This window comes from Bombina bombina, chromosome 1 (assembly GCF_027579735.1).
Source record: "Bombina bombina isolate aBomBom1 chromosome 1, aBomBom1.pri, whole genome shotgun sequence".
Classification (NCBI taxonomy): Eukaryota; Metazoa; Chordata; class Amphibia; order Anura; family Bombinatoridae; genus Bombina; species Bombina bombina.
Window position 1 is genome coordinate 744,631,799 of NC_069499.1, and position 19,592 is coordinate 744,651,390.

At 41.8% G+C, this 19,592-nt stretch overlaps 1 protein-coding gene across 1 annotated transcript in view; it reads right to left on the reverse strand.

Moving 5' to 3' along the window:
• Positions 1-19,592, reverse strand: part of LOC128660765 (ensconsin) — a 198,195-nt gene that overhangs the window by 36,272 nt on the left and 142,331 nt on the right. Inside the window, exon 8 of the mRNA XM_053714774.1 lies at positions 336-516. Coding sequence (XP_053570749.1) covers positions 336-516 — 181 coding nt within the window. The remainder of the gene's footprint in view (positions 1-335; positions 517-19,592) is intronic.

The window sequence follows — 19,592 nt, forward strand, 5'->3', positions numbered from 1 at the left end:
CCAGATCAGAATTCACATCACTACATCTCAGAGGCAAAAAATGTATAGAGGGATTCTGGGAGAGTGGAACATTTTAAAGCTCTGATACGTAGGGGTGTTTTTGCCTCCTCCTAGTGGACTGGAGTATTTTCCCACATGTGGTGATCTCGTGAACAAGTTATGAACAGAGCCATTTAAAAGATTCTGATGTAATTAGTAGAAACAATGCTTGATAAAAAGGTTAAGTAAATGAGTGAAAACATTCTTAATTGATGACTACAGGGCACATAAGATGAAACTATTGGCCCATATCCACAATTAAAATCTATATTAACATTTTTATTTTTTGTTTGAACCTGATGCTGAAGTTCGGCCTGTCTCTCCTGTTCTTCTTTCTCTATGCGGATTTTCTCCTCCTGTGCTTTTCGATGGTCTTCCTCTTCCTCAAGCTTTCTTTTTTCTTCTAATCTTTGGGTCTCTTCTTTTTGTTTTGCTCGTTCCTCTTCTGCTTTGCGAGCCATCTCTTCTTGTTTTAGCCTGTTGAATAAGACCTTACTGTTACAGTTCAACTTATAGGGCTCATACCTAAAACACAATAATAATTAAAAAAAATCCTGTAGTAGGTCCATTTATAGATAAAATATGCAATAAATATACCCTTGGTAAGTAACAGGAAACACTGCAGAATGATAAGGAAAAAAGATTTATAAAGTAAATAATTTTCTTCACATTTTAGTGACATAGTATTCAGGTGCTTGTGGGTATACTTTTGTTACCCTGCTAGCGTGTCAGTCAGCATTCCACTGTCCGCTTGCTATTACATTACATGCACGCTCCCATGTCTGATCAGCAAGCAAATGCCGATTTAACATGGAAAGGAAAACAACTATTTTGGAGGCACTTTTGAACAGATCATTGTGGGACTATTTTTCTAACTTTTAAGTTGGTTTTACAATATAAAAAAAAAAACTCCTTTTACAAAAATACAAATACGAATGTAATCTTAATAACTTAAAATATTTAAACATATGTAAATTGGGGTAGTTTATTATGGACCTTTAATAAGCCCCAGAACATGGTTGTCGGAAATTAATCAATCAAGACAAAAAGAATGGCCTTTCATTCACCACATACTGAACAGTCAGTCATGTAATAATAATATACTTTGATAAATTAAGGCATTTTCTTATTAAATTTGAATGTCTCTTCAAACAACACAAAATAAGACATATATTATGGGAGCCTTAAGGGAAGAAAACAGCCCATTTTTCTTAAATATATTGAAAGGATCTCAAGCCACCTGATAAAGGAAGGATCTTTACACACAAGACCTATTAAAGTGCGTTTTCTAAAGGGACTTTCTAGTGAAAAATGTGGGAAAAGTAGAAAAAGCTTCCCTGGTTTTTTGTCCATTCCTCCATAAAGACACAAATGCATGAACAGGAAAAACAAAATGTATGCTTACCTGATAAATTAATTTATTTTATGATGGTGAGAGTCCATGAGTCATCACGTGTGGGAAATTCCCTCCTGACCTCTAGGATGTGGCAAAAGACACCCAGAAAAACACCAGAGCTTAAAATCCCTCCCACTTCCCATGATCCTCAGTCATACATATATCCAAGTAGATGAGGAAAACCGAAAAGCAAGAAAGATAAAGCGGTGCAAAAGAAGTGCAAAACAAGTACTGCTGTTACCTGAACAAAAATAAAGGACAGTGCTTGTGGACTCTTACCATCATGAAAGAAATTAATTTATCAGGTAATCATAATGTTTTCTTTCATAAGATGATGAGAGACCACAAGTCATGACGTGTGGGAATCTAAACCCAAGCAGTAAACATCTGCTTTCCCCCATAAAATGGGGGACAGGCTGGGGGGTGTAACAGTGAAGGCAGGACATTACTAATCAGGCACTACTGCATACAGAAATTAATTGTCAAAAGAAGCCTCGGAAGAGGTATACACATGTAAGTGATGAAACTTTGAAAAAGGTGTGAAAAAAGACCAAGCAGCTAAGGGGCTGGACAAATATAAAGAAACATTGTTTCCTGATTAATAGTATCTGTAGATACTACCTTAGGAAGAAAATATTAGCTAGTAACAAAAACAAAAACATTATACTGATGGGGAAAAAAAAAATCAGAAAAGGAGGTTTGCATGACAAATCTGGATGTTCAGAAGCTATCTAGCTGAAGATGTAGCTAGAAGAAAAATAACCTTCCAGTATAAAAGCTGAAGGTCAAAACCCTGCATAGGCTCAAAAGGAGATCAAAGCCTGCACAATCTAACATTTTGTACATTCTCTTGCGAAACAAAATAGAAAGAGACAATATCTGACCTTTCAGAGAACTAGCTGGCAAACCCTTATCCAGAACCCGGCTGCAGGAATTCCAGCGATAACCTTTGTGAGAACATCACACACAAAAAGGTTTTACTGACTTTATGATAAATAAGCTGGGTAGCACGTTTTCTAGCCTGAATTAAGATGTCAATAACCTTATTAGAAAAACCTCTCTGAGACAAAACAAAATGTTCAATCGGCATGTCATAAAATTCAGATTTTTGAGATCTTGAAAAAAGAGAAGAACTTGAGACACAATATCCCTTCTTAGAGTGAGCCTGCAAGATGGGCATGAGGACACCTGAACCAGTTCCACAAACCAAATCCTGCAAGGTTATGTTGGAATAATTAGAATTGCTGTGGCTTGTTCCTGCTTGATTCTGGTTATTACTCTGGATAACAATACAAACTGAGGAAAGATGCGAAATAGGTTGAATAGCCAAGGAACCACTAAGGCATCTATCAGACTCACTCAAGGGTACTGAGACCTAGCAAAATAATGAGGCAGTTTGTGATTCAAGAGAGAGGCAATGAGATTGTCAGGGTACCAGGAATAAGACTGAGACATGAAGTGCAAAAATAATCACACCTTTATTAACAACAAAAAATAATAAAGAGTCCATAAGCCAAATGACAAGCCAGGAGTCAAAGCCAGAGCTGGTAGTCAGACAAGCCGAGTCAGGAGCCAAAGCGAGTAATCAGACGAACCAGGATCAGGAACTAGGAAAACAGCAGAGTCAGGAACAAGCCAGGGATCAGGAACCAGAAAGGACGTCAGACAAGCAAGGTAATACACAAACTGGAACACAGGAACTCACAAACAGGTCAGAGACAACGCAAAGGCAAAAGCATACTGAACAGAGGCCTTTTAAATAATAAGTGATGACATCACAATTCTGAGATTGCAACCTGTCTCACACTGATGGTGTTCACCAGTCTGGCCATAAGAGGGCGTGCAGGTAAGAGAGTAGTGTTACACAATCTGTACCAGATTCAGTAAGAGAGGTGAGTTAAATGGCTGCCAGCAGCACATGGCAAACAATGTAGGGTGAAACCCTGACAGTGATCTAACTCGGGCAGACACCAGTGTCTCACAACTTGGTTAAAAACTTCCTAATTCAGAGATCATTCCACTGGGTAAAGAGACTAGCTACTGAGAAAGTCTGCCTCCCAATAGTTCACACCAAGAATGTGGGTGGCAGAAATCATGCAGAACACTCCACTCATTGCTAGGGAACTGCTAGTTCCTCCCTAATGACTGACGTAGGTCAACTGTGGAGAGCTCTAAAAATTTCAAAGAGATCCAGAATATTAATGGGTAACCTTGCCTCCTGAGAAGACCAAACTCAACCCCATCCTAACAGCCTGTCATCCGTGGACATTACTACCCACACTGGCTGAAGAGTGGAGGGCCCCCTTAATCAATGAAAATAGAGTCTGCTACCAAGTTAGGGACTGTCTTGTCCTCTGATCTAACAGGATCCTCTGAAACAGATCCCCGCTATCCCCATTCCATTCATGCAGCACTTGCAACTGTAGGGCTGAAAATGAAATCTGGCAAATTGAACTACTTCTGAGGCAGCAACCATGAGACCCACAATTTTCATGCACTGATTAAAGGGACAGTATACTGTAAAATTGTTTTTTCCCTTAATGTGTTTCCAATTAAGTTTTTTTTTATCAGCTGCAGAGTATAAAATGTATGAGATTTGCTTTTTAAGGTTAATTTGTGTATATGAATTAGCCGATTTTGTGTTTTGAAACCACAACCTAATAAATTGAGTGAGTTTGTAGGTATAATCAAATCTCATTACTTTATCAAATTGTGTAAATATACCTGCTTCTTTATCTTATATCAGTCCGTAAACCAATCACCAATACTTGGAGAGAACAATGGAAAGACTAAAACTTATGCTTACCTGATAACTTTTTATTTCCTGATATGGCAAGTCCACAACGTCATCATTTACTGTTGGGAATATCACTCCTGGCCAGCAGGAGGAGGCAAAGAGCACCACAGCCAAGCTGTTAAGTATCACTCCCTTCCCACATTTCGACCGAAGGGAAATGGAAAAAAAATTAGTAACACAAAGGTGTAGAGGTGCCTGAGGTTTAGTCAAAAACTAACTTGCTTAAAATAAAGGGCGGGGTCATGGATTCACCATATCCGGAAAGAAATACATTCATCAGGTAAGCACAAATTTTGTTTTCTTTCCTAAGACATGGTGAGTCCACAATGTCATTGTTTACTGTTGGGAACCAATACCCAAGCTAGAGGACACAGATGACTAGGGAGGGACAAGACAGGAGACCTAAACAGAAGGCACCACCGCTTGAAGAACCTTTCTCCTAAAAGAAGCCTCAGCCGAGGCAAAAGTATAAAATTTTGAAAAAGTATGCAAAGAAGACCAAGTTGCAGCCTTGCAAATCTGTTCCACAGAAGCTTTGTTTTTGAAAGCCCAAGAAGAGGAGACAGCTCTCGTGGAATGAGCCATAATTCTCTCAGGAGGCTGCTGACCAGCAGTCTCATAAGCCAAACTAATTATACTTCTCAACCAGAGGGAAATAGAAGTAGCAGTAGCTTTCTCACATTTTTGTTTCTCAGAAAAACAAACAAGGCAGAAGACTGGCGAAAATCCTTAGTCACCTGTAATTAGAATTTTAGAGCCCGCACAACATCCAAGTTGTACAACAAACGTTCCTTATGAGAAGAAGGATTGAGACATAGCGAAGGAACAACAATTTCCTGATTAATATTACTATCCGAAACCACTTTAGAAAGAAAACCTAACTTAGTACGAAGAACCGCCTTATCAGCATGAAAGATAAGATAAAGCAAATCCCACAGCAACGCAGAGAGTTCCGAAACTCTACGAGCAGAAGAGATAGCAATAAGAAACAAAACCTTCCAAGATAACAACTTAATATCTATGGAAAGCAAAGGCTCAAACGGAGCCTGCTGCAAAACTTTAAGAACAAGGTTCAGGCTCCAAGGAAGAGCAACAGACTTAAACACAGGCCTGACAAAAAGATTGCAGATCTGGCGCGTCCGCCAGACGCTTGTGTAGTAAAACAGACAATGCAGAAATCTGACCCTTCAGAGTACTGACAGACAAACCCTTCTCCAGACCTTCCTGGAGAAAGGAAAAAATCCTAGGAATCCTAACCCTACTTCAAGAGTAGCCCTTGGATTCACTACAATAGAGATTTTTACACCATATCTTATAGTAAATCTTTCTGGTAACAGGCTTGCAAGCCTAAATCATGGTCTCAATGGCCGATGATTAGACAGAACTAAGGGTTCAATCTCCAAGCAGTCAGCTTCAGAGAAAGACAGAGATTTGTGTGAAGGAAGGGACCCTGAATTAGAAGTTCCTTCCTCACAGGCAATCACCAATGTGGGAGAGATTACATCTCCATTAGATCTGCATACAAAATCCTGTGAGGCCACGCAGGAGCTATGAGAATCACTGATGCTCTCTCCTGTTAGATAGGAGCAATGACTCGTGGAAGGAGAGCAAACGGAGGAAACAGGTATGCCAGACTGAAATTCCAAGGAAACACCAGAGCATCTATCAGAGCGGCCTGTGGATCTCTTGACCTTGAATCGTATCTTGGAAGCTTGGCGTTCTGCCGAGACACCATCAGATCCATCTCCGGAACTCCCCATTTGAGGGTTAAGCTGGAGAACACTTCCGGATGGAGAGCCCACTACCCGGGACGAAAAGTCTGTCTGCTCAGGAAATCCTCATCCCAGTTGTCCACTCCTGGAATGTGGATGGCAGATAAACAGCAATTGTGAGCTTCCGCCCACACAATCCGAGCCACCTCCTTCATAGCTAAGGAACTCTGAGTTCCTCCCTGGTGGTTGATGTAAGCCACTGAGGTTATGTTGTCTGACTGGAACCTGATAAACCGGGCTAAGGACAACTGAGGCCAAGCCATCAGAGCATTGTAAATTGTTTTAAACGCCAAGATGTTTATGGGGAGAGCAGACTCCTCCCGAGTCCATAGTCCCTGCGCCTTTAACGAGTCCCAGACTGCTCCCCTGCCCAGCAGGTTGGCGTCAGTGGTCACAATTACCCAGGAAGGTCTCCGGAAGCATGTGCCCTGAGACAGATGCTCCCGAGAAAGCCACCACAGGAGAGTGTCTTGTCGACTGATCCAGATCTATCTTCTGAGACAGATCCGCATGGTCCCCGTTCCATTGCCTGAGCATGCATAACTGTAGAACTCTCAAATGGAATCTTGCAAAGGGAATGTCTATAGAAGCAACCATCAGACCAATTACCTCCATACACTGAGCCACAGATGGCTGAACAGTAAACTGGAGAGAGAGGAAAGAAGTTTGTCTTTTCTGACCTCCGTCAGAAATATTTTCATTGATAGGGAATCTATTATGGTCCCCAAGAAAACTACCCTTGTAGCTGAAACAAGGGAACTCTTTTCCAGATTCACTTTCCATCCATGGGAACACAGAAAAGACAACAAGATCTCTGTGTGTGAGAGTTTGCTTGTTAAAAATATGGCACCAGAACCAGAATGTCGTCCAGATAGGGCGCCACTGCTTTTTCCCCGAGACCGGATTATTGCCAAGAGAGCCACCAAAACCTTTGAGAAAATTCTGGGAGCTGTCACAAGGCCAAACGGAAGAGCCACAAACTGAAAGTGTTTGTCCAGAAAGGCAAATCTCAGAAATTTGTGATGATCCCTATGAATGGGAACATGAAGGTACGCATTCTTCAGGTCTATGGTCGTCATGAACTGACCTTCTTGCACTAAAGGAAGAATGGAACGGATCGTCTTCATCTTGAAGGACGGTACTCTGAGAAATTTGTTTAGACACTTCAGGTCTAGATTAGGTCGGAAAGTTCCATCTTTTTTGGAAACCACAAACAGATTGCAAATAAACAAAGAAAAGAAAACAGGAGCGGAAGGGACTGATCTAAGCGTAGTAATGTTAAAAAGCAATATTTAATGAATGTTAGTACAAAAACTCACTCACACATTTTACCCTCAAACATATGAGGTATGATACAGGCACAATCGTAAGGGGACCAACAGACTGGCTCAGTACGAACCCGCAGTGTTAGTGTCTCTTTCCAATCACCTTCCGTTAGGACTGCAGCTGCAAGCCAAGCTGTGCTGTAATCTCCAGTTTGTCCGTAGTCACTGTCACAGGTTAGTGTTCAAATGTCACAGGTTAGAGTTCAGCTGTCCCAAAGTCTTTTTACCAGTGTGTCCTTTTACATAGGTCCAGAAAGGAACAAAAAAACATAATTTATGCTTACCTGATAAATTTATTTCTCTTGTGGTGTATCCAGTCCACGGATCATCCATTACTTGTGGGATATTCTCATTCCCAACAGGAAGTTGCAAGAGAACACCCACAGCAGAGCTGTCTACATAGCTCTTCCCCTAACTGCCATATCCAGTCATTCGACCGAAGACAAGCAAGAGAAAGGAGAAACTATAGGGTGTAGTGGTGACTGTAGTTTAAAAAATAAAAAACACCTGCCTTAAAATGACAGGGCGGGCCGTGGACTGGATACACCACAAGAGAAATAAATTTATCAGGTAAGCATAAATTATGTTTTCTCTTGTAAGGTGTATCCAGTCCACGGATCATCCATTACTTGTGGGATACCAATACCAAAGCTAAAGTACACGGATGAAGGGAGGGACAAGGCAGGTACTTAAACGGAAGGTAGCACTGCCTGTAAAACCTTTCTCCCAAAATTAGCCTCCGAAGAAGCAAAAGTATCAAATTTGTAGAATTTTGAAAAAGTATGAAGCGAAGACCAAGTTGCCGCCTTGCAAATCTGTTCAACAGAAGCCTCATTTTTAAAGGCCCATGTGGAAGCCACAGCTCTAGTAGAATGAGCTGTAATCCTTTCTGGAGGCTGCTGGCCAGCAGTCTCATAAGCTAAGCGTATTATACTTCTTAACCAAAGCGAAAGAGAAGTTGCCGAAGCCTTTTGGCCTTTCCTCTGTCCAGAGTAGACAACAAACAATGCAGATGTTTGACGAAAATCTTTAGTAGCTTGTAAATAATACTTTAAAGCACGAACCACGTCAAGATTGTGTAATAGACGTTCCTTCTTTGAAGAAGGATTAGGACACAATGATGGAACAACAATCTCCTGATTGATATTCTTATTAGATACTACCTTAGGTAAAAACCCAGGTTTGCTGCGCAGAACTACCTTATCTGCATGGAAGATCAGATAAGGAGAATCACATTGTAAGGCAGATAACTCAGAAACTCTACGAGCCGAGGAAATAGCTACCAAAAAAAGAACTTTCCAAGATAAAAGCTTAATATCTATGGAATGAAGAGGTTCAAACGGAACCCCTTGAAGAACTTTAAGAACCAAATTTAAACTCCATGGCGGAGCAACTGGTTTAAACACAGGTTTGATTCTAACTAAAGCCTGAACGTCTGGAACATCCGCCAGACGCTTGTGCAAAAGACTAGATAGTGCAGAAATCTGTCCCTTTAAAGAACTAGCTGACAATCCTTTCTCCAATCCTTCTTGGAGAAAAGATAATATCATGGGAATCCTGACCTTACTTCATGAGTAGCCCTTGGATTCACACCAATAAAGATATTTACGCCATATCTTATGACAGATCTTCCTGGTGACAGGCGTTCGTGCCTGAATTAAGGTATCAATGACTGACTCGGAGAAACCACGCTTTGATAAAATCAAGCGTTCAATCTCCAGGCAGCCAGCCTCAGAGAAATTAGATTTGGATGGTTGAAAGGACCTTGAAGTAGAAGGTCCTGTCTCAGCGGCAGAGTCCATGGTGGAAAGGATGACATGTCCACCAGATCTGCATACCAAGTCCTGCGTGGCCACGCAGGCACTATCAAGATCACTGATGCTCTCTCCTGCTTGATTTTGGCAATCAGACGAGGGAGCAGAGGAAACGGTGGAAACACATAAGCCAGGTTGAAGGACCAAGGCACTGCTAGAGCATCTATCAGCGTTGCCTTGGGGTCCCTGGACCTGGATCCGTAACAAGTAAGCTTGGCGTTCTGGTGAGACGCCATGAGATCCAGTTCTGGTTTGCCCCAACGATGAATCAATTGTGCAAACACCTCCGGATGGAGTTCCCACTCCCCCGGATGAAAAGTCTGAAGACTTAGAAAATCCGCCTCCCAGTTCTCTACACCTGGGATATGGATAGCTGATAGGTGGCAAGAGTGAATCTCTGCCCAGCGAATTATCTTTGAGACTTCTAACATCGCTAGGGAACTCCTTGGTCCCCCTTGATGGTTGATGTAAGCCACAGTCGTGATGTTGTCCGACTGAAATCTGATGAACCTCAGAGTTGCTAACTGAGGCCAAGCCTGAAGAGCATTGAATATTGCTCTCAGTTCCAGAATATTTATTGGAAGGAGTGACTCCTCCTGAGTCCACGATCCCTGAGCCTTCAGGGTGTTCGACTGCACCCCAACCTAGAAAGCTGGCATTTGTCGTTACAATTGTCCAATCTGGCCTGCGAAAGGTCATACCTTTGGACAGATGGACCCGAGATAGCCACCAGAGAAGAGAATCCCTGGTCTCTTGATCCAGATTTAGTAGAGGGGACAAATCTGAGTAATCCCCATTCCACTGACCTAGCATGCACAATTGCAGCGGTCTGAGATGCAAGCGCGCAAATGGCACTATGTCCATTGCCGCTACCATTAAGCCGATTACTTCCATGCACTGAGCCACCGAAGGGCGAGGAATGGAATAAAGAACACAGGAGGAATTTCCTCAAGACCGTCTTGGACTGAGCAAAAGTTCCCTCTTGTTTTGCATTAGAGGAAGTTGATGCCGCACTTGCCTTGAAGTTTCGAAAGGCACGAAAATTAGACTGTTTGGTCCTTGATTTGGACCTATCCTGAGGAAGGGCATGACCTTTTCCTCCAGTGATATCAGCAATAATCTCCTTCAAACCAGGCCCGAATAGGGTCTGCCCCTTGAAGGGAATGTTAAGCAGCTTAGACTTTGAAGTAACGTCAGCTGACCATGATTTAAGCCATAGCGCTCTGCGCGCCTGGATAGCAAAACCAGAATTCTTAGCCGTTAGTTTAGTCAAATGAACAATGGCATCAGAAACAAAAGAATTGGCTAGCTTAAGTGCTCTAAGCTTGTCAAGTATGTCATCCAATGGAGTCGCTACCTGTAAAGCCTCTTCCAGAGACTTAAACCAGAACGCCGCAGCAGCAGTGACAGGAGCAATGCATGCAAGGGGCTGTAGGATAAAACCTTGTTGAAAAAACATTTTCTTAAGGTAACCCTCTAACTTTTTATCCATTGGATCTAAGAAAGCACAACTGTCCTCGACAGGGATAGTAGTACGCTTTGCTAGAGTAGAAACTGCTCCCTCCACCTTAGGAACTGTCTGCCATAAGTCCCGTGTGGTGGCGTCTATTGGAAACATTTTTCTAAAAATAGGAGGGGGAGAGAACGGCACACCTGGTCTATCCCATTCCTTAGTAATAATTTCTGTAAACCTTTTAGGTATTGGAAAAACATCAGTGCACACCGGCACTGCATAGTATTTATCCAGTCTACACAATTTCTCTGGCACTGCAATTGTATCACAGTCATTCAGAGCAGCTAAAACCTCCCTGAGTAACATGCAGAGGTGTTCAAGCTTAAATTTAAATGTAGAGATATCAGAATCAGGTTGCATCATCTTCCCTGAGTCAGAAACATCACCCACAGAAAGAAGCTCTTCAGCTTCTGCATATTGTGAGGCAGTATCATACATAGCTCTTAAAGCGTCAGTATGCTCTGTATTTCGTCTAACTCCAGAGCTATCCTCTAAATTCAGGTAGTCTGGCTAATACCGCTGACAGTGTATTATCCATGACTGCCGCCATGTCTTGTAAAGTAAACACTATGGGCGCCCTGGATGTACTTGGCGCCATTTGAGCGTGAGTCCCTTGAGCGGGAGTCAAAGGATCTGACACGTGGGGAGAGTTAGTCGGCATAACTTCCCCCTCGTCAGATTCCTCTGGTGATAAATTTTTTAAAGACAGAATATGATCTTTATTGCTTAAAGTGAAATCAGTACATTTGGTACACATTCTAAGAGGGGGTTCCACCATGGCTTTTAAACATAATGAACAAGGAGTTTCCTCTATGTCAGACATGTTTGTACAGACTAGCAATGAGACTAGCAAGCTTGGAAAACACTTTAAATCAAGTTAACAAGCAAAAATAAGAAACGGTACTGTGCCTTTAAGAGAAACAAATTTTGTCAGAATTTGAAAAACAGTGAAAAAAAGGCAGTAAATCAAACGAAATTTTTACAGTGTGTATAATAAGCTAACAGAGCATTGCACCCACTTGCAAATGGATGATTAACCCCTTAGTTCAAAAAACAGATAAAAAAAACGATATAAACATTTTTTAACAGTCACACCAACTGCCACAGCCTTACTGTGGGCCTACCTTCCCCAACAAACGATTTTGGAAAGCCTAAGAGCCCTTTAGAGATGTCCTATAGCATTCAGGGGACTCCTGGAGGAAGCTGGATGTCTCAGTCTGTAAAAGTTACTGCGCAAAAAAGCGCTAAATTAGGCCCCTCCCACTCATGGTAACACAGTGGAAAGCCTCAGGAAACTGTTTCTAGGCAAATTTAAGCCAGCCATGTGGAAAAAACTAGGCCCCAATAAAGTTTTATCACCAAAGTATATATAAAAACGTTTAAACTATATCAACGTTTGAACAGCTATTGTAATCGGACCCATGTGTCCGATCCCTTTGTTTGTGTATGTTTGAACAGGGGTCCTGTGTGTCCCCAAGTGTTACCTTTCCCTGCAATTTATCCACGATATGTCAATGTTTGAACAGCTATTGCAACCGGACCTGCGTGTTCGATCCTTTTGTTTGTGTATGTTAGATCAGGGGTCCTGCGAGTCCCCAAATGTTACCTCTCATTCTAAAACTGAATAAAAATTCATTTAAAAAAAAAAAAAAAAACGTTTAAACATGCCAGCAAACGTTTTATATTGTAAATATAAAAGAGTATTACCTCAGAAAGTAAGCATGATACCAGTCGCTATTAAATCCCTGTATTCAGGCTTACCTTACATAAATTTGGTATCAGCAGCATTTTCTAGCATTCACATCTTCTAGAAAAAAATCTTAACTGCACATACCTCATAGCAGGATAACCTGCACGCCATTCCCCCGCTGAAGTTACCTCTCTCTTCAGTCATGTGTGAGAACAGCAATGGATCTTAGTTATAACCTACTAAGATCATAGAAAACACAGGCAGATTCTTCTATTTTTCTGCCTGGGACAAAATAGTACAACTCCGGTACCATTTAAAAATAACAAACTTTTGATTGAAGCAAGATAACAGCTACATTTCACCACTTTCCTCTTACTACCTCCATGCTTGTTGAGAGTTGCAAGAGAATGACTGGATATGGCAGTTAGGGGAGGAGCTATATAGCAGCTCTGCTGTGGGTGATCCTCTTGCAACTTCCTGTTGGGAAGGAGAATATCCCACAAGTAATGGATGATCTGTGGACTGGATACACCTTACAAGAGAAAAGTTTATCTTTATTTTTTAAAATCCTCTCTTTGCATGAGGAACAAAATTGCATGGGTGGCACCACTTGACTATCCAAGCAAAGGATACACCTGTCCAAAGGAGCAGGATCCTGATCCATTATGCAGGGAAATATCTTAGCAAATTAAATCTGATAAAGAAAATAATATATATTTTTGTACTGTCACTTTAAATAAAAATCGCAGTAAAAAAAGATGTGCTTAGAAATGGAAACCGCTAGGTTTGCACCGATAATCATTTTTTTAAGACCGAGTACAAGTACCGATACTTTATTTCAAATACTCACAGATACCAATTACCAATACTTTTTTAATGTCATATGATAGTTTACCAAGCATAATACAATTTAAGATAGCTTCTTTATAATTATGAACTGTAACTCAAAAGAAGTTTTGAAATAATTAAACAGTTTTATTTGATTGTTGTCACAAAGTTCACAGAACATGTTTATAAAAAAGATTACAATAAAATATATTAATAATAACAATAATAAATAAAAGCCGCAGCAGTTGGGGCTGGAAAGCTACAATTTAAAGGGGTGATGGAAACTGGTTTGTAGGGTGCCTATATAACATCAATCTGACATTTGCATTTAATACAAAGTAACATAATTGAATTCTGAAAAAAAACCTTGGGGAAGGAGTGTCCCAGTAATCCCCTTTGAGAAAAAACTAAATTTATGCTTAGCTGATAAATTTATTTATTTCTTGACACGGTGAGTCCACGGATCATCATCAATTACTGTTGGGAATATCACTCCTGGCCAGCAAGAGGAGGCAAAGAGCACCACAGCAGAGCTGTTAAGTATCACTTCCCTTCCCACAAACCCCAGTCATTCGACTGAAGGAAAAGGAGAGAAAGGAAATAACACAAGGTGCAGAGGTGCCTGAGGTCTATATAAAAAAAACCTGTCTAAAAACCAGGGAGGGTCGTGGACTCATCGTGTCAAGAAAGAAAGAAAGAAATTTATTAGGTAATCATAAATTTCGTTTTCTTTCTAATAAAACAGTGAGTCCACGGATCATTATCAATTACTGTTGGGAATCAATACCCAAGCCAGAGGACACAGATGATACGGGAGGGACAAAACAGGTAACCTAACCAAAAGGCACCAATGCTTGAAGACCCTTTCTCCCGAAGAAACCTCAGTTGAGTCAAAAGAGCAAATCTATAGACTTTAGAAAAAGCCTATATGTCTAACCAGAAAAACAACAAACAATACAGGGGACTGACAATGCCCCTTGTAGCCTGTAAATAAAATTTAATTAAAGTCCTGCACAACATCTAAGTTGTGCACCCGACAAACCTTATGAGAAGGAGGAGGACAGAGAAAAGGAACAACAAGTTCCTGACTAAAATCTCTGTCCGAAACAACCTTAGGAAAAAAAACAACTGGTTCGAAGAACTGCCTTATCTACCAAAATACGAGATAAGGAAACCACACTTCAAAACTGAGAGTTCGGAAACCCTCAGAGCAGAAGAAGAACAAAACTCTCCAAGATAAGACTTAATATCTATGGAATGTGTAGGCTCAAACTAAGCATGACTAAAAACTTTAAGAACAAAGTTAAGGCTCCAAAGGAGCAAATGACATAAACACAGTCCTGATTCCGACCAGGACCTGAAAGGTGATTGTACATCCGGCACATCCGCCAGATGCTTGAGCAGCAGAATGGCAAGCGCCGAATCTGACCCTTGAAGGTACTAATAACCCCCTTCTCAGGCCTACCTGGATAAAAGAGAAGATCCTTGGGGGTCCTGTAAAATAGACATCCAGTGCCAGCAGCTGGATGTAAACCAACAACCTTTGAGTTGCAAGACACAAAGCTACATTGGCTTCTTTCATATCTTATAAAAAATCTTTCTAGGGATAGGCTTACGACCCTGAATCGAGGTCTTAAGAACTGATTCGAACGACCCACGATTAGCTAAAAACCAGAGAACAATCTCCAAATCAGACAGTTTCAGAGAAACGATATTTGGATGACGGAAGGACTCCTGAGGATGAAGATCCTTCCCCAGCGGAAGTCTCCACGAAGATAAAGACAACATATCTACTAGATCCACCTACCAGATCTTGCGAAGTCACGCAGGAGCTAGTAGAAACCCAATGCTCTCTCCTAATTAAACCGCGGAAGGAGAACAAACAGAAGAGGAGGATATGTCAATCTGAAGTTCCAAGGAACTGCCAAAAAATCTATTAGAAGGCTTGAGGATCTCTTGACCTCGAACCGAACCTGGGTTCTGACGACACCCCAGCAGAACTAATTCTGGAAACCCCCATTTGGGAGATAACCTGGAGAACACTCCAGGATGGGGTTCCCACTTCCCCGGGATGAGAAGTCTGACTGTTCAGAATGCCGCGTGTCCCAGTTGTCCCCTTCCAGAAATGTGGGTGGCAGATGGGCAATAACTGTGAGCACCTACCCACAGAAAAATCTGAAACCCTACCTACGGGACTATGGAACTAAAGTTCCTTCCTCGCAGGTGATGTAAAGTCACAGAGGCTATGTTGTCTTTCTATTACCCAATAAAATGGGCTAAAGACCACTGCGGTAAAACCATCAGAGCATTAAAAATTGCTATCCGCCTTAAAGATGAAGGGGAGAGCAAACTTATCCCAGGACCAAAGTCCCTGCGTTATAAAGACACCTCCCCAGTTCAGCAGGCTGGTGACCGCGGTCAAACGCCAAGGAAGGTCTCCAAAGCGAGAGTCCAGAGACCAAAGGTCTTGATGAAGAAAAAAAAACACTGAAAGGAGACTCTTGTCGATAGATCTAGATACTCCAAGACATCTGGATAATCCCCATTCCACTGACTGAGCATGCAGAACTGCTGAGCTCTCAAACATTAATTCCTAAGTAGAATACCCATGCAGCTGGGACAAGGGAGCTCTTTACCAGCTCCACTACCATCTGTGGAACTAAGAAAAAAAAAAAAAAAAACCTCCAATGAGATCTAGTTTATCAAAAAATGGTGCCTGGACCAATAGGACATCCAGAAGTGACGCCACTGCAATCTCGGAACCGATTGCAGTCCAGAACTTTTATTAAATTCTGGGAGCTGTTGCAAAACCATTATAGGCACACAAGCTGAAAAACATTCAGTCGGAGAGCAAAACTCAGAAATCTGAGATGATCCCTTTGAATGGGAAACTGAGGATACGCATCCTTTAGATCTAAGGCCGTTATAAACTGACCCTCTAGCACCAAAGAAAAATGGAGCAAAGAGTCTCCATTGGACGATACTCCGAAAAACAAATTTAAACATTTCATGCTTAAATTAGGACAAAGGTAGTTGGAACAGAATGAAAAAGAAACTAGATCCTGTTCCTAAACTGAAACTGGAACAATCCCTCCAAGGGAGGAAGAGTCTGAACACAATTCAAGAACGCCTCTCTCTTTATCTGGGCTACAAAGAAACATGAGAGGAGAAACCTACTCCTGGAAAGGAGAATTTGTAACATTGGGACACTATACCTACAGTCCCTTAGGGATCTAGGACATCTAGTATCCAGGCAAGAGAAAAAACTGAGACAGACTGCCACCCACAGGATCCAATCCTGCTCTGGGGTGAACCTTCATGCTGAATGATAGTTAGCAGCGGTTTTCTTTACCTACTTCCCCCTGATCCAAGAAAAACAAAGGGAAAGACTTCTCTTGAAGTACAAGGGAACGAAAGGCAGCGACAGAAATAAAAAATTGGCCTAACAGCCTGTTATTGATCTCCTTATTGAGTCCTCCAAATTGTAATCAGACAAAGCGTTCCAAAAAGAAGCCGCACTTGTCCATAAAAGTTTGTAAACGAGCCTCTATCCTAACTAAGGATTGAAGTTCTCTAACCAGAATAGCAAAGGCTGCACCATATTTAAAGGAGACAGCTATTACAGACAGGCAAAAGGGTAATCCTTGACATCCCCCATCCCTGAGAAATTTCTCTTAATACGGTCGAAAACAGGAAATGTTTACAAATGAATCCTAGTAAATATAAAACTATCCTCTAAAGCAGTGTTTTTCAACCAGTGTGCCGTGAGAGATCCTCAGGTGTGCCACGGCAGACTGACAACAGTGTGACATATTTTTTAAACTTTGCTTGTTTTTTACTCCCAGTGCAGGGGTAGTTTGTAGGAGGCATGGCATAACAGCACAATACATACAGTATGTGTGTGTTTGTGTGTATGTGTATATATATATATATGCTGTATTAGGCTACAATGTGTGATTTTTTTTAAATTTTGGGATGGTGGTGTGCCACAGGATTTTTTAATGTAAAAAAGTGTGCAACGGCAAAAAAAAGGTTAAAAATCACTGCTCTAAAGGAATCGTTGATCACTTAGCGAGCATGGAGATGGCCCCATCCACATTGGGAATGGTCCCCCACAACTCTAGCTGGGCCTCCGGGACGGGGAAAAGCTTTTTTAATTGGGAGGAAGTGGAAAAGGAAGAACCTAACCGTTACCACTCATTCTTTATATTGTTCGACAGGAACCGGGAATGTCTGGGGAACCACCCTGTCCTTGTAAACCTTATCCAACTTAGGAATGGAGGGCTCCTCTGGAAGCTTGGTTTCCGTAACCTATAAGGTAGCCAGCACTTGCCTCAATAAGTTCTCCATCTTAAACGGAAAACCGGGTTCCTCTGCTGCCGGAGGCTTAGATGACACGGACTCCGACAAGGCCTCTTCCGATGCGCTGGACTGGGCCTTTTGATCGTACCACCCCTCTGGGGCTTCCAACAGAGACAAATCCTGGGTCGGGCCGCTATGAAAAGCAATCTCCCCAGAAGGGGTAACAGTCAGACCCTGGGGCGCTGCATGTGGGATAGGGGACGCCATTGGGGAATGCACCTCACGGGACGGAGATCCCTCAGAGGTGGACGGCTCAGTAGTGCTAGACATTCTCTTATGTTTGGAAGTTGTAGCCTTCCCATGGCATGTGGAACACAGTTGTGCAGGCTGGTCTACCAAGACCTCACAATAAACACAGGTATAAGACTTAGTTAAAGAGGGAGTACCCTCTAACACGTTCGAAATCTCCAAAGCACTTAGAAAGAAGATAAGACAGGCACCCTTATAACCACCAATGGCCGGGGCACTCACCACATCCAATGACCCGGACTGCAGGAACCGCTTTGTCTCCTCCGTCGCAGATCAGATCGGAAGTGCAGAGGCCCAACCCGGTCACAAGGATGTCTACGCAGGACCGCCCCTGCCGAGGAGAAAAATGCGCCAAAAAAAGACCGTGCAAATCTCCTGGAAGAGAACCTCTCAGTTCCACAAAATGCCAGAGCCGCGTCCTTGCACATGACACAGCAATCACATAATAAACTCATCATGTACATACCCCCCTGTTCAATAATCCCTTCATAGGAATACAACCCCTTGATTCTATAAGATAAAGGCGCCACAGTGTGGCCCTGACTTCTGTGTTATTATGTAAAAAATTAAACGATCTTACCAGAATCTACGCTCTGGAACAGGAACACGGCCCTTCAAGTGTGACAGGTAGTAGCAGCGCTCCTGATATGGACTTGAGATTAGCAACTCATCAATGCCGATTGCCATAGGAGCTGTTAATATGAGTCGGGATGGTGTTGCAAAGGGAAGCTCTCTCTGCATCTCCGGACTCCAACGTTCACCCAGGACCTCAACTGAGAAGCTTAAAGGGCTACTTAAACGCCTGTCCCATAGCGAAGGGTAGAACCCCTCATATGAGACCACCTATATTCCGGCACCTCTCTGCCACCTCCTGTGACAAAAGGCAAAGAATGACTGGGGGATGAGGGGAGTGGGGGGTATTTAAGCCTTTGGCTGGGGTGGTGTCTTTGCCTCCTCCTGGTGGCCAGGTTCTTAATTCCCACTAGTAATGAATAAAGCCATGGACTCTCCTCCCCTTTAGATGGAAATATGCCCTTTTTATGGTACTATATAGATATTTGAATAAAACCCCTGGCATAATTCTGAAGTTGGAACTAGGGTAATCACTTACATTAAAGGGACGTTTGACACTAAATAATTGCTAGATAGAATGATGCATTCAAATAAAAGATTAGTCTATTTTTTTCATTAGCTGATTAAATATTGACAAAATAAGTCTAAGATAGGTTACCTTCCCTGCAGTGGTCAACTAGGGACAGTTATAAATAGGTCACTAGAGTGCACAGCTCACAATTTCAGAATGGAATTACAGCAAAATGGGACAAAGTAAATTATGAAAGTATATGATTTTTCATTTTATATCACCAATTCAAAGTGTTTAATGTCTCTTTAATTTCAGATCTCATTCACAAGCCAAAAAAACTTGGGCATATAAGGATCTTGAGGCACTCAAGACAGAAACTGGGGATATGATTTGCAATTCCCAGGGATAGTGAAAGGGACACTGAACCCAATTTTTTTCTTTTGTGATTCAGATAGAGCATGCAATTTTAAGCAACTTTCTAATTTATTCCTATTATCAAATGTTCTTCATTCTCTTGGTATTTTTATTTGAAAAGCACGAATGTAAGTTTAGATGCCGGCCCATTTTTAATGAACAACCTGGGTTATTCTTGCTGATTGGTGGATAAATTCATCCATCAATAAACAAATGCTGTCCAGGGTTCTGGACTTTCTTTTTCAAATAAAGATAGCAAGAGAACAAAGAAAAACATAATTTATGTAAGAACTTACCTGATAAATTCAT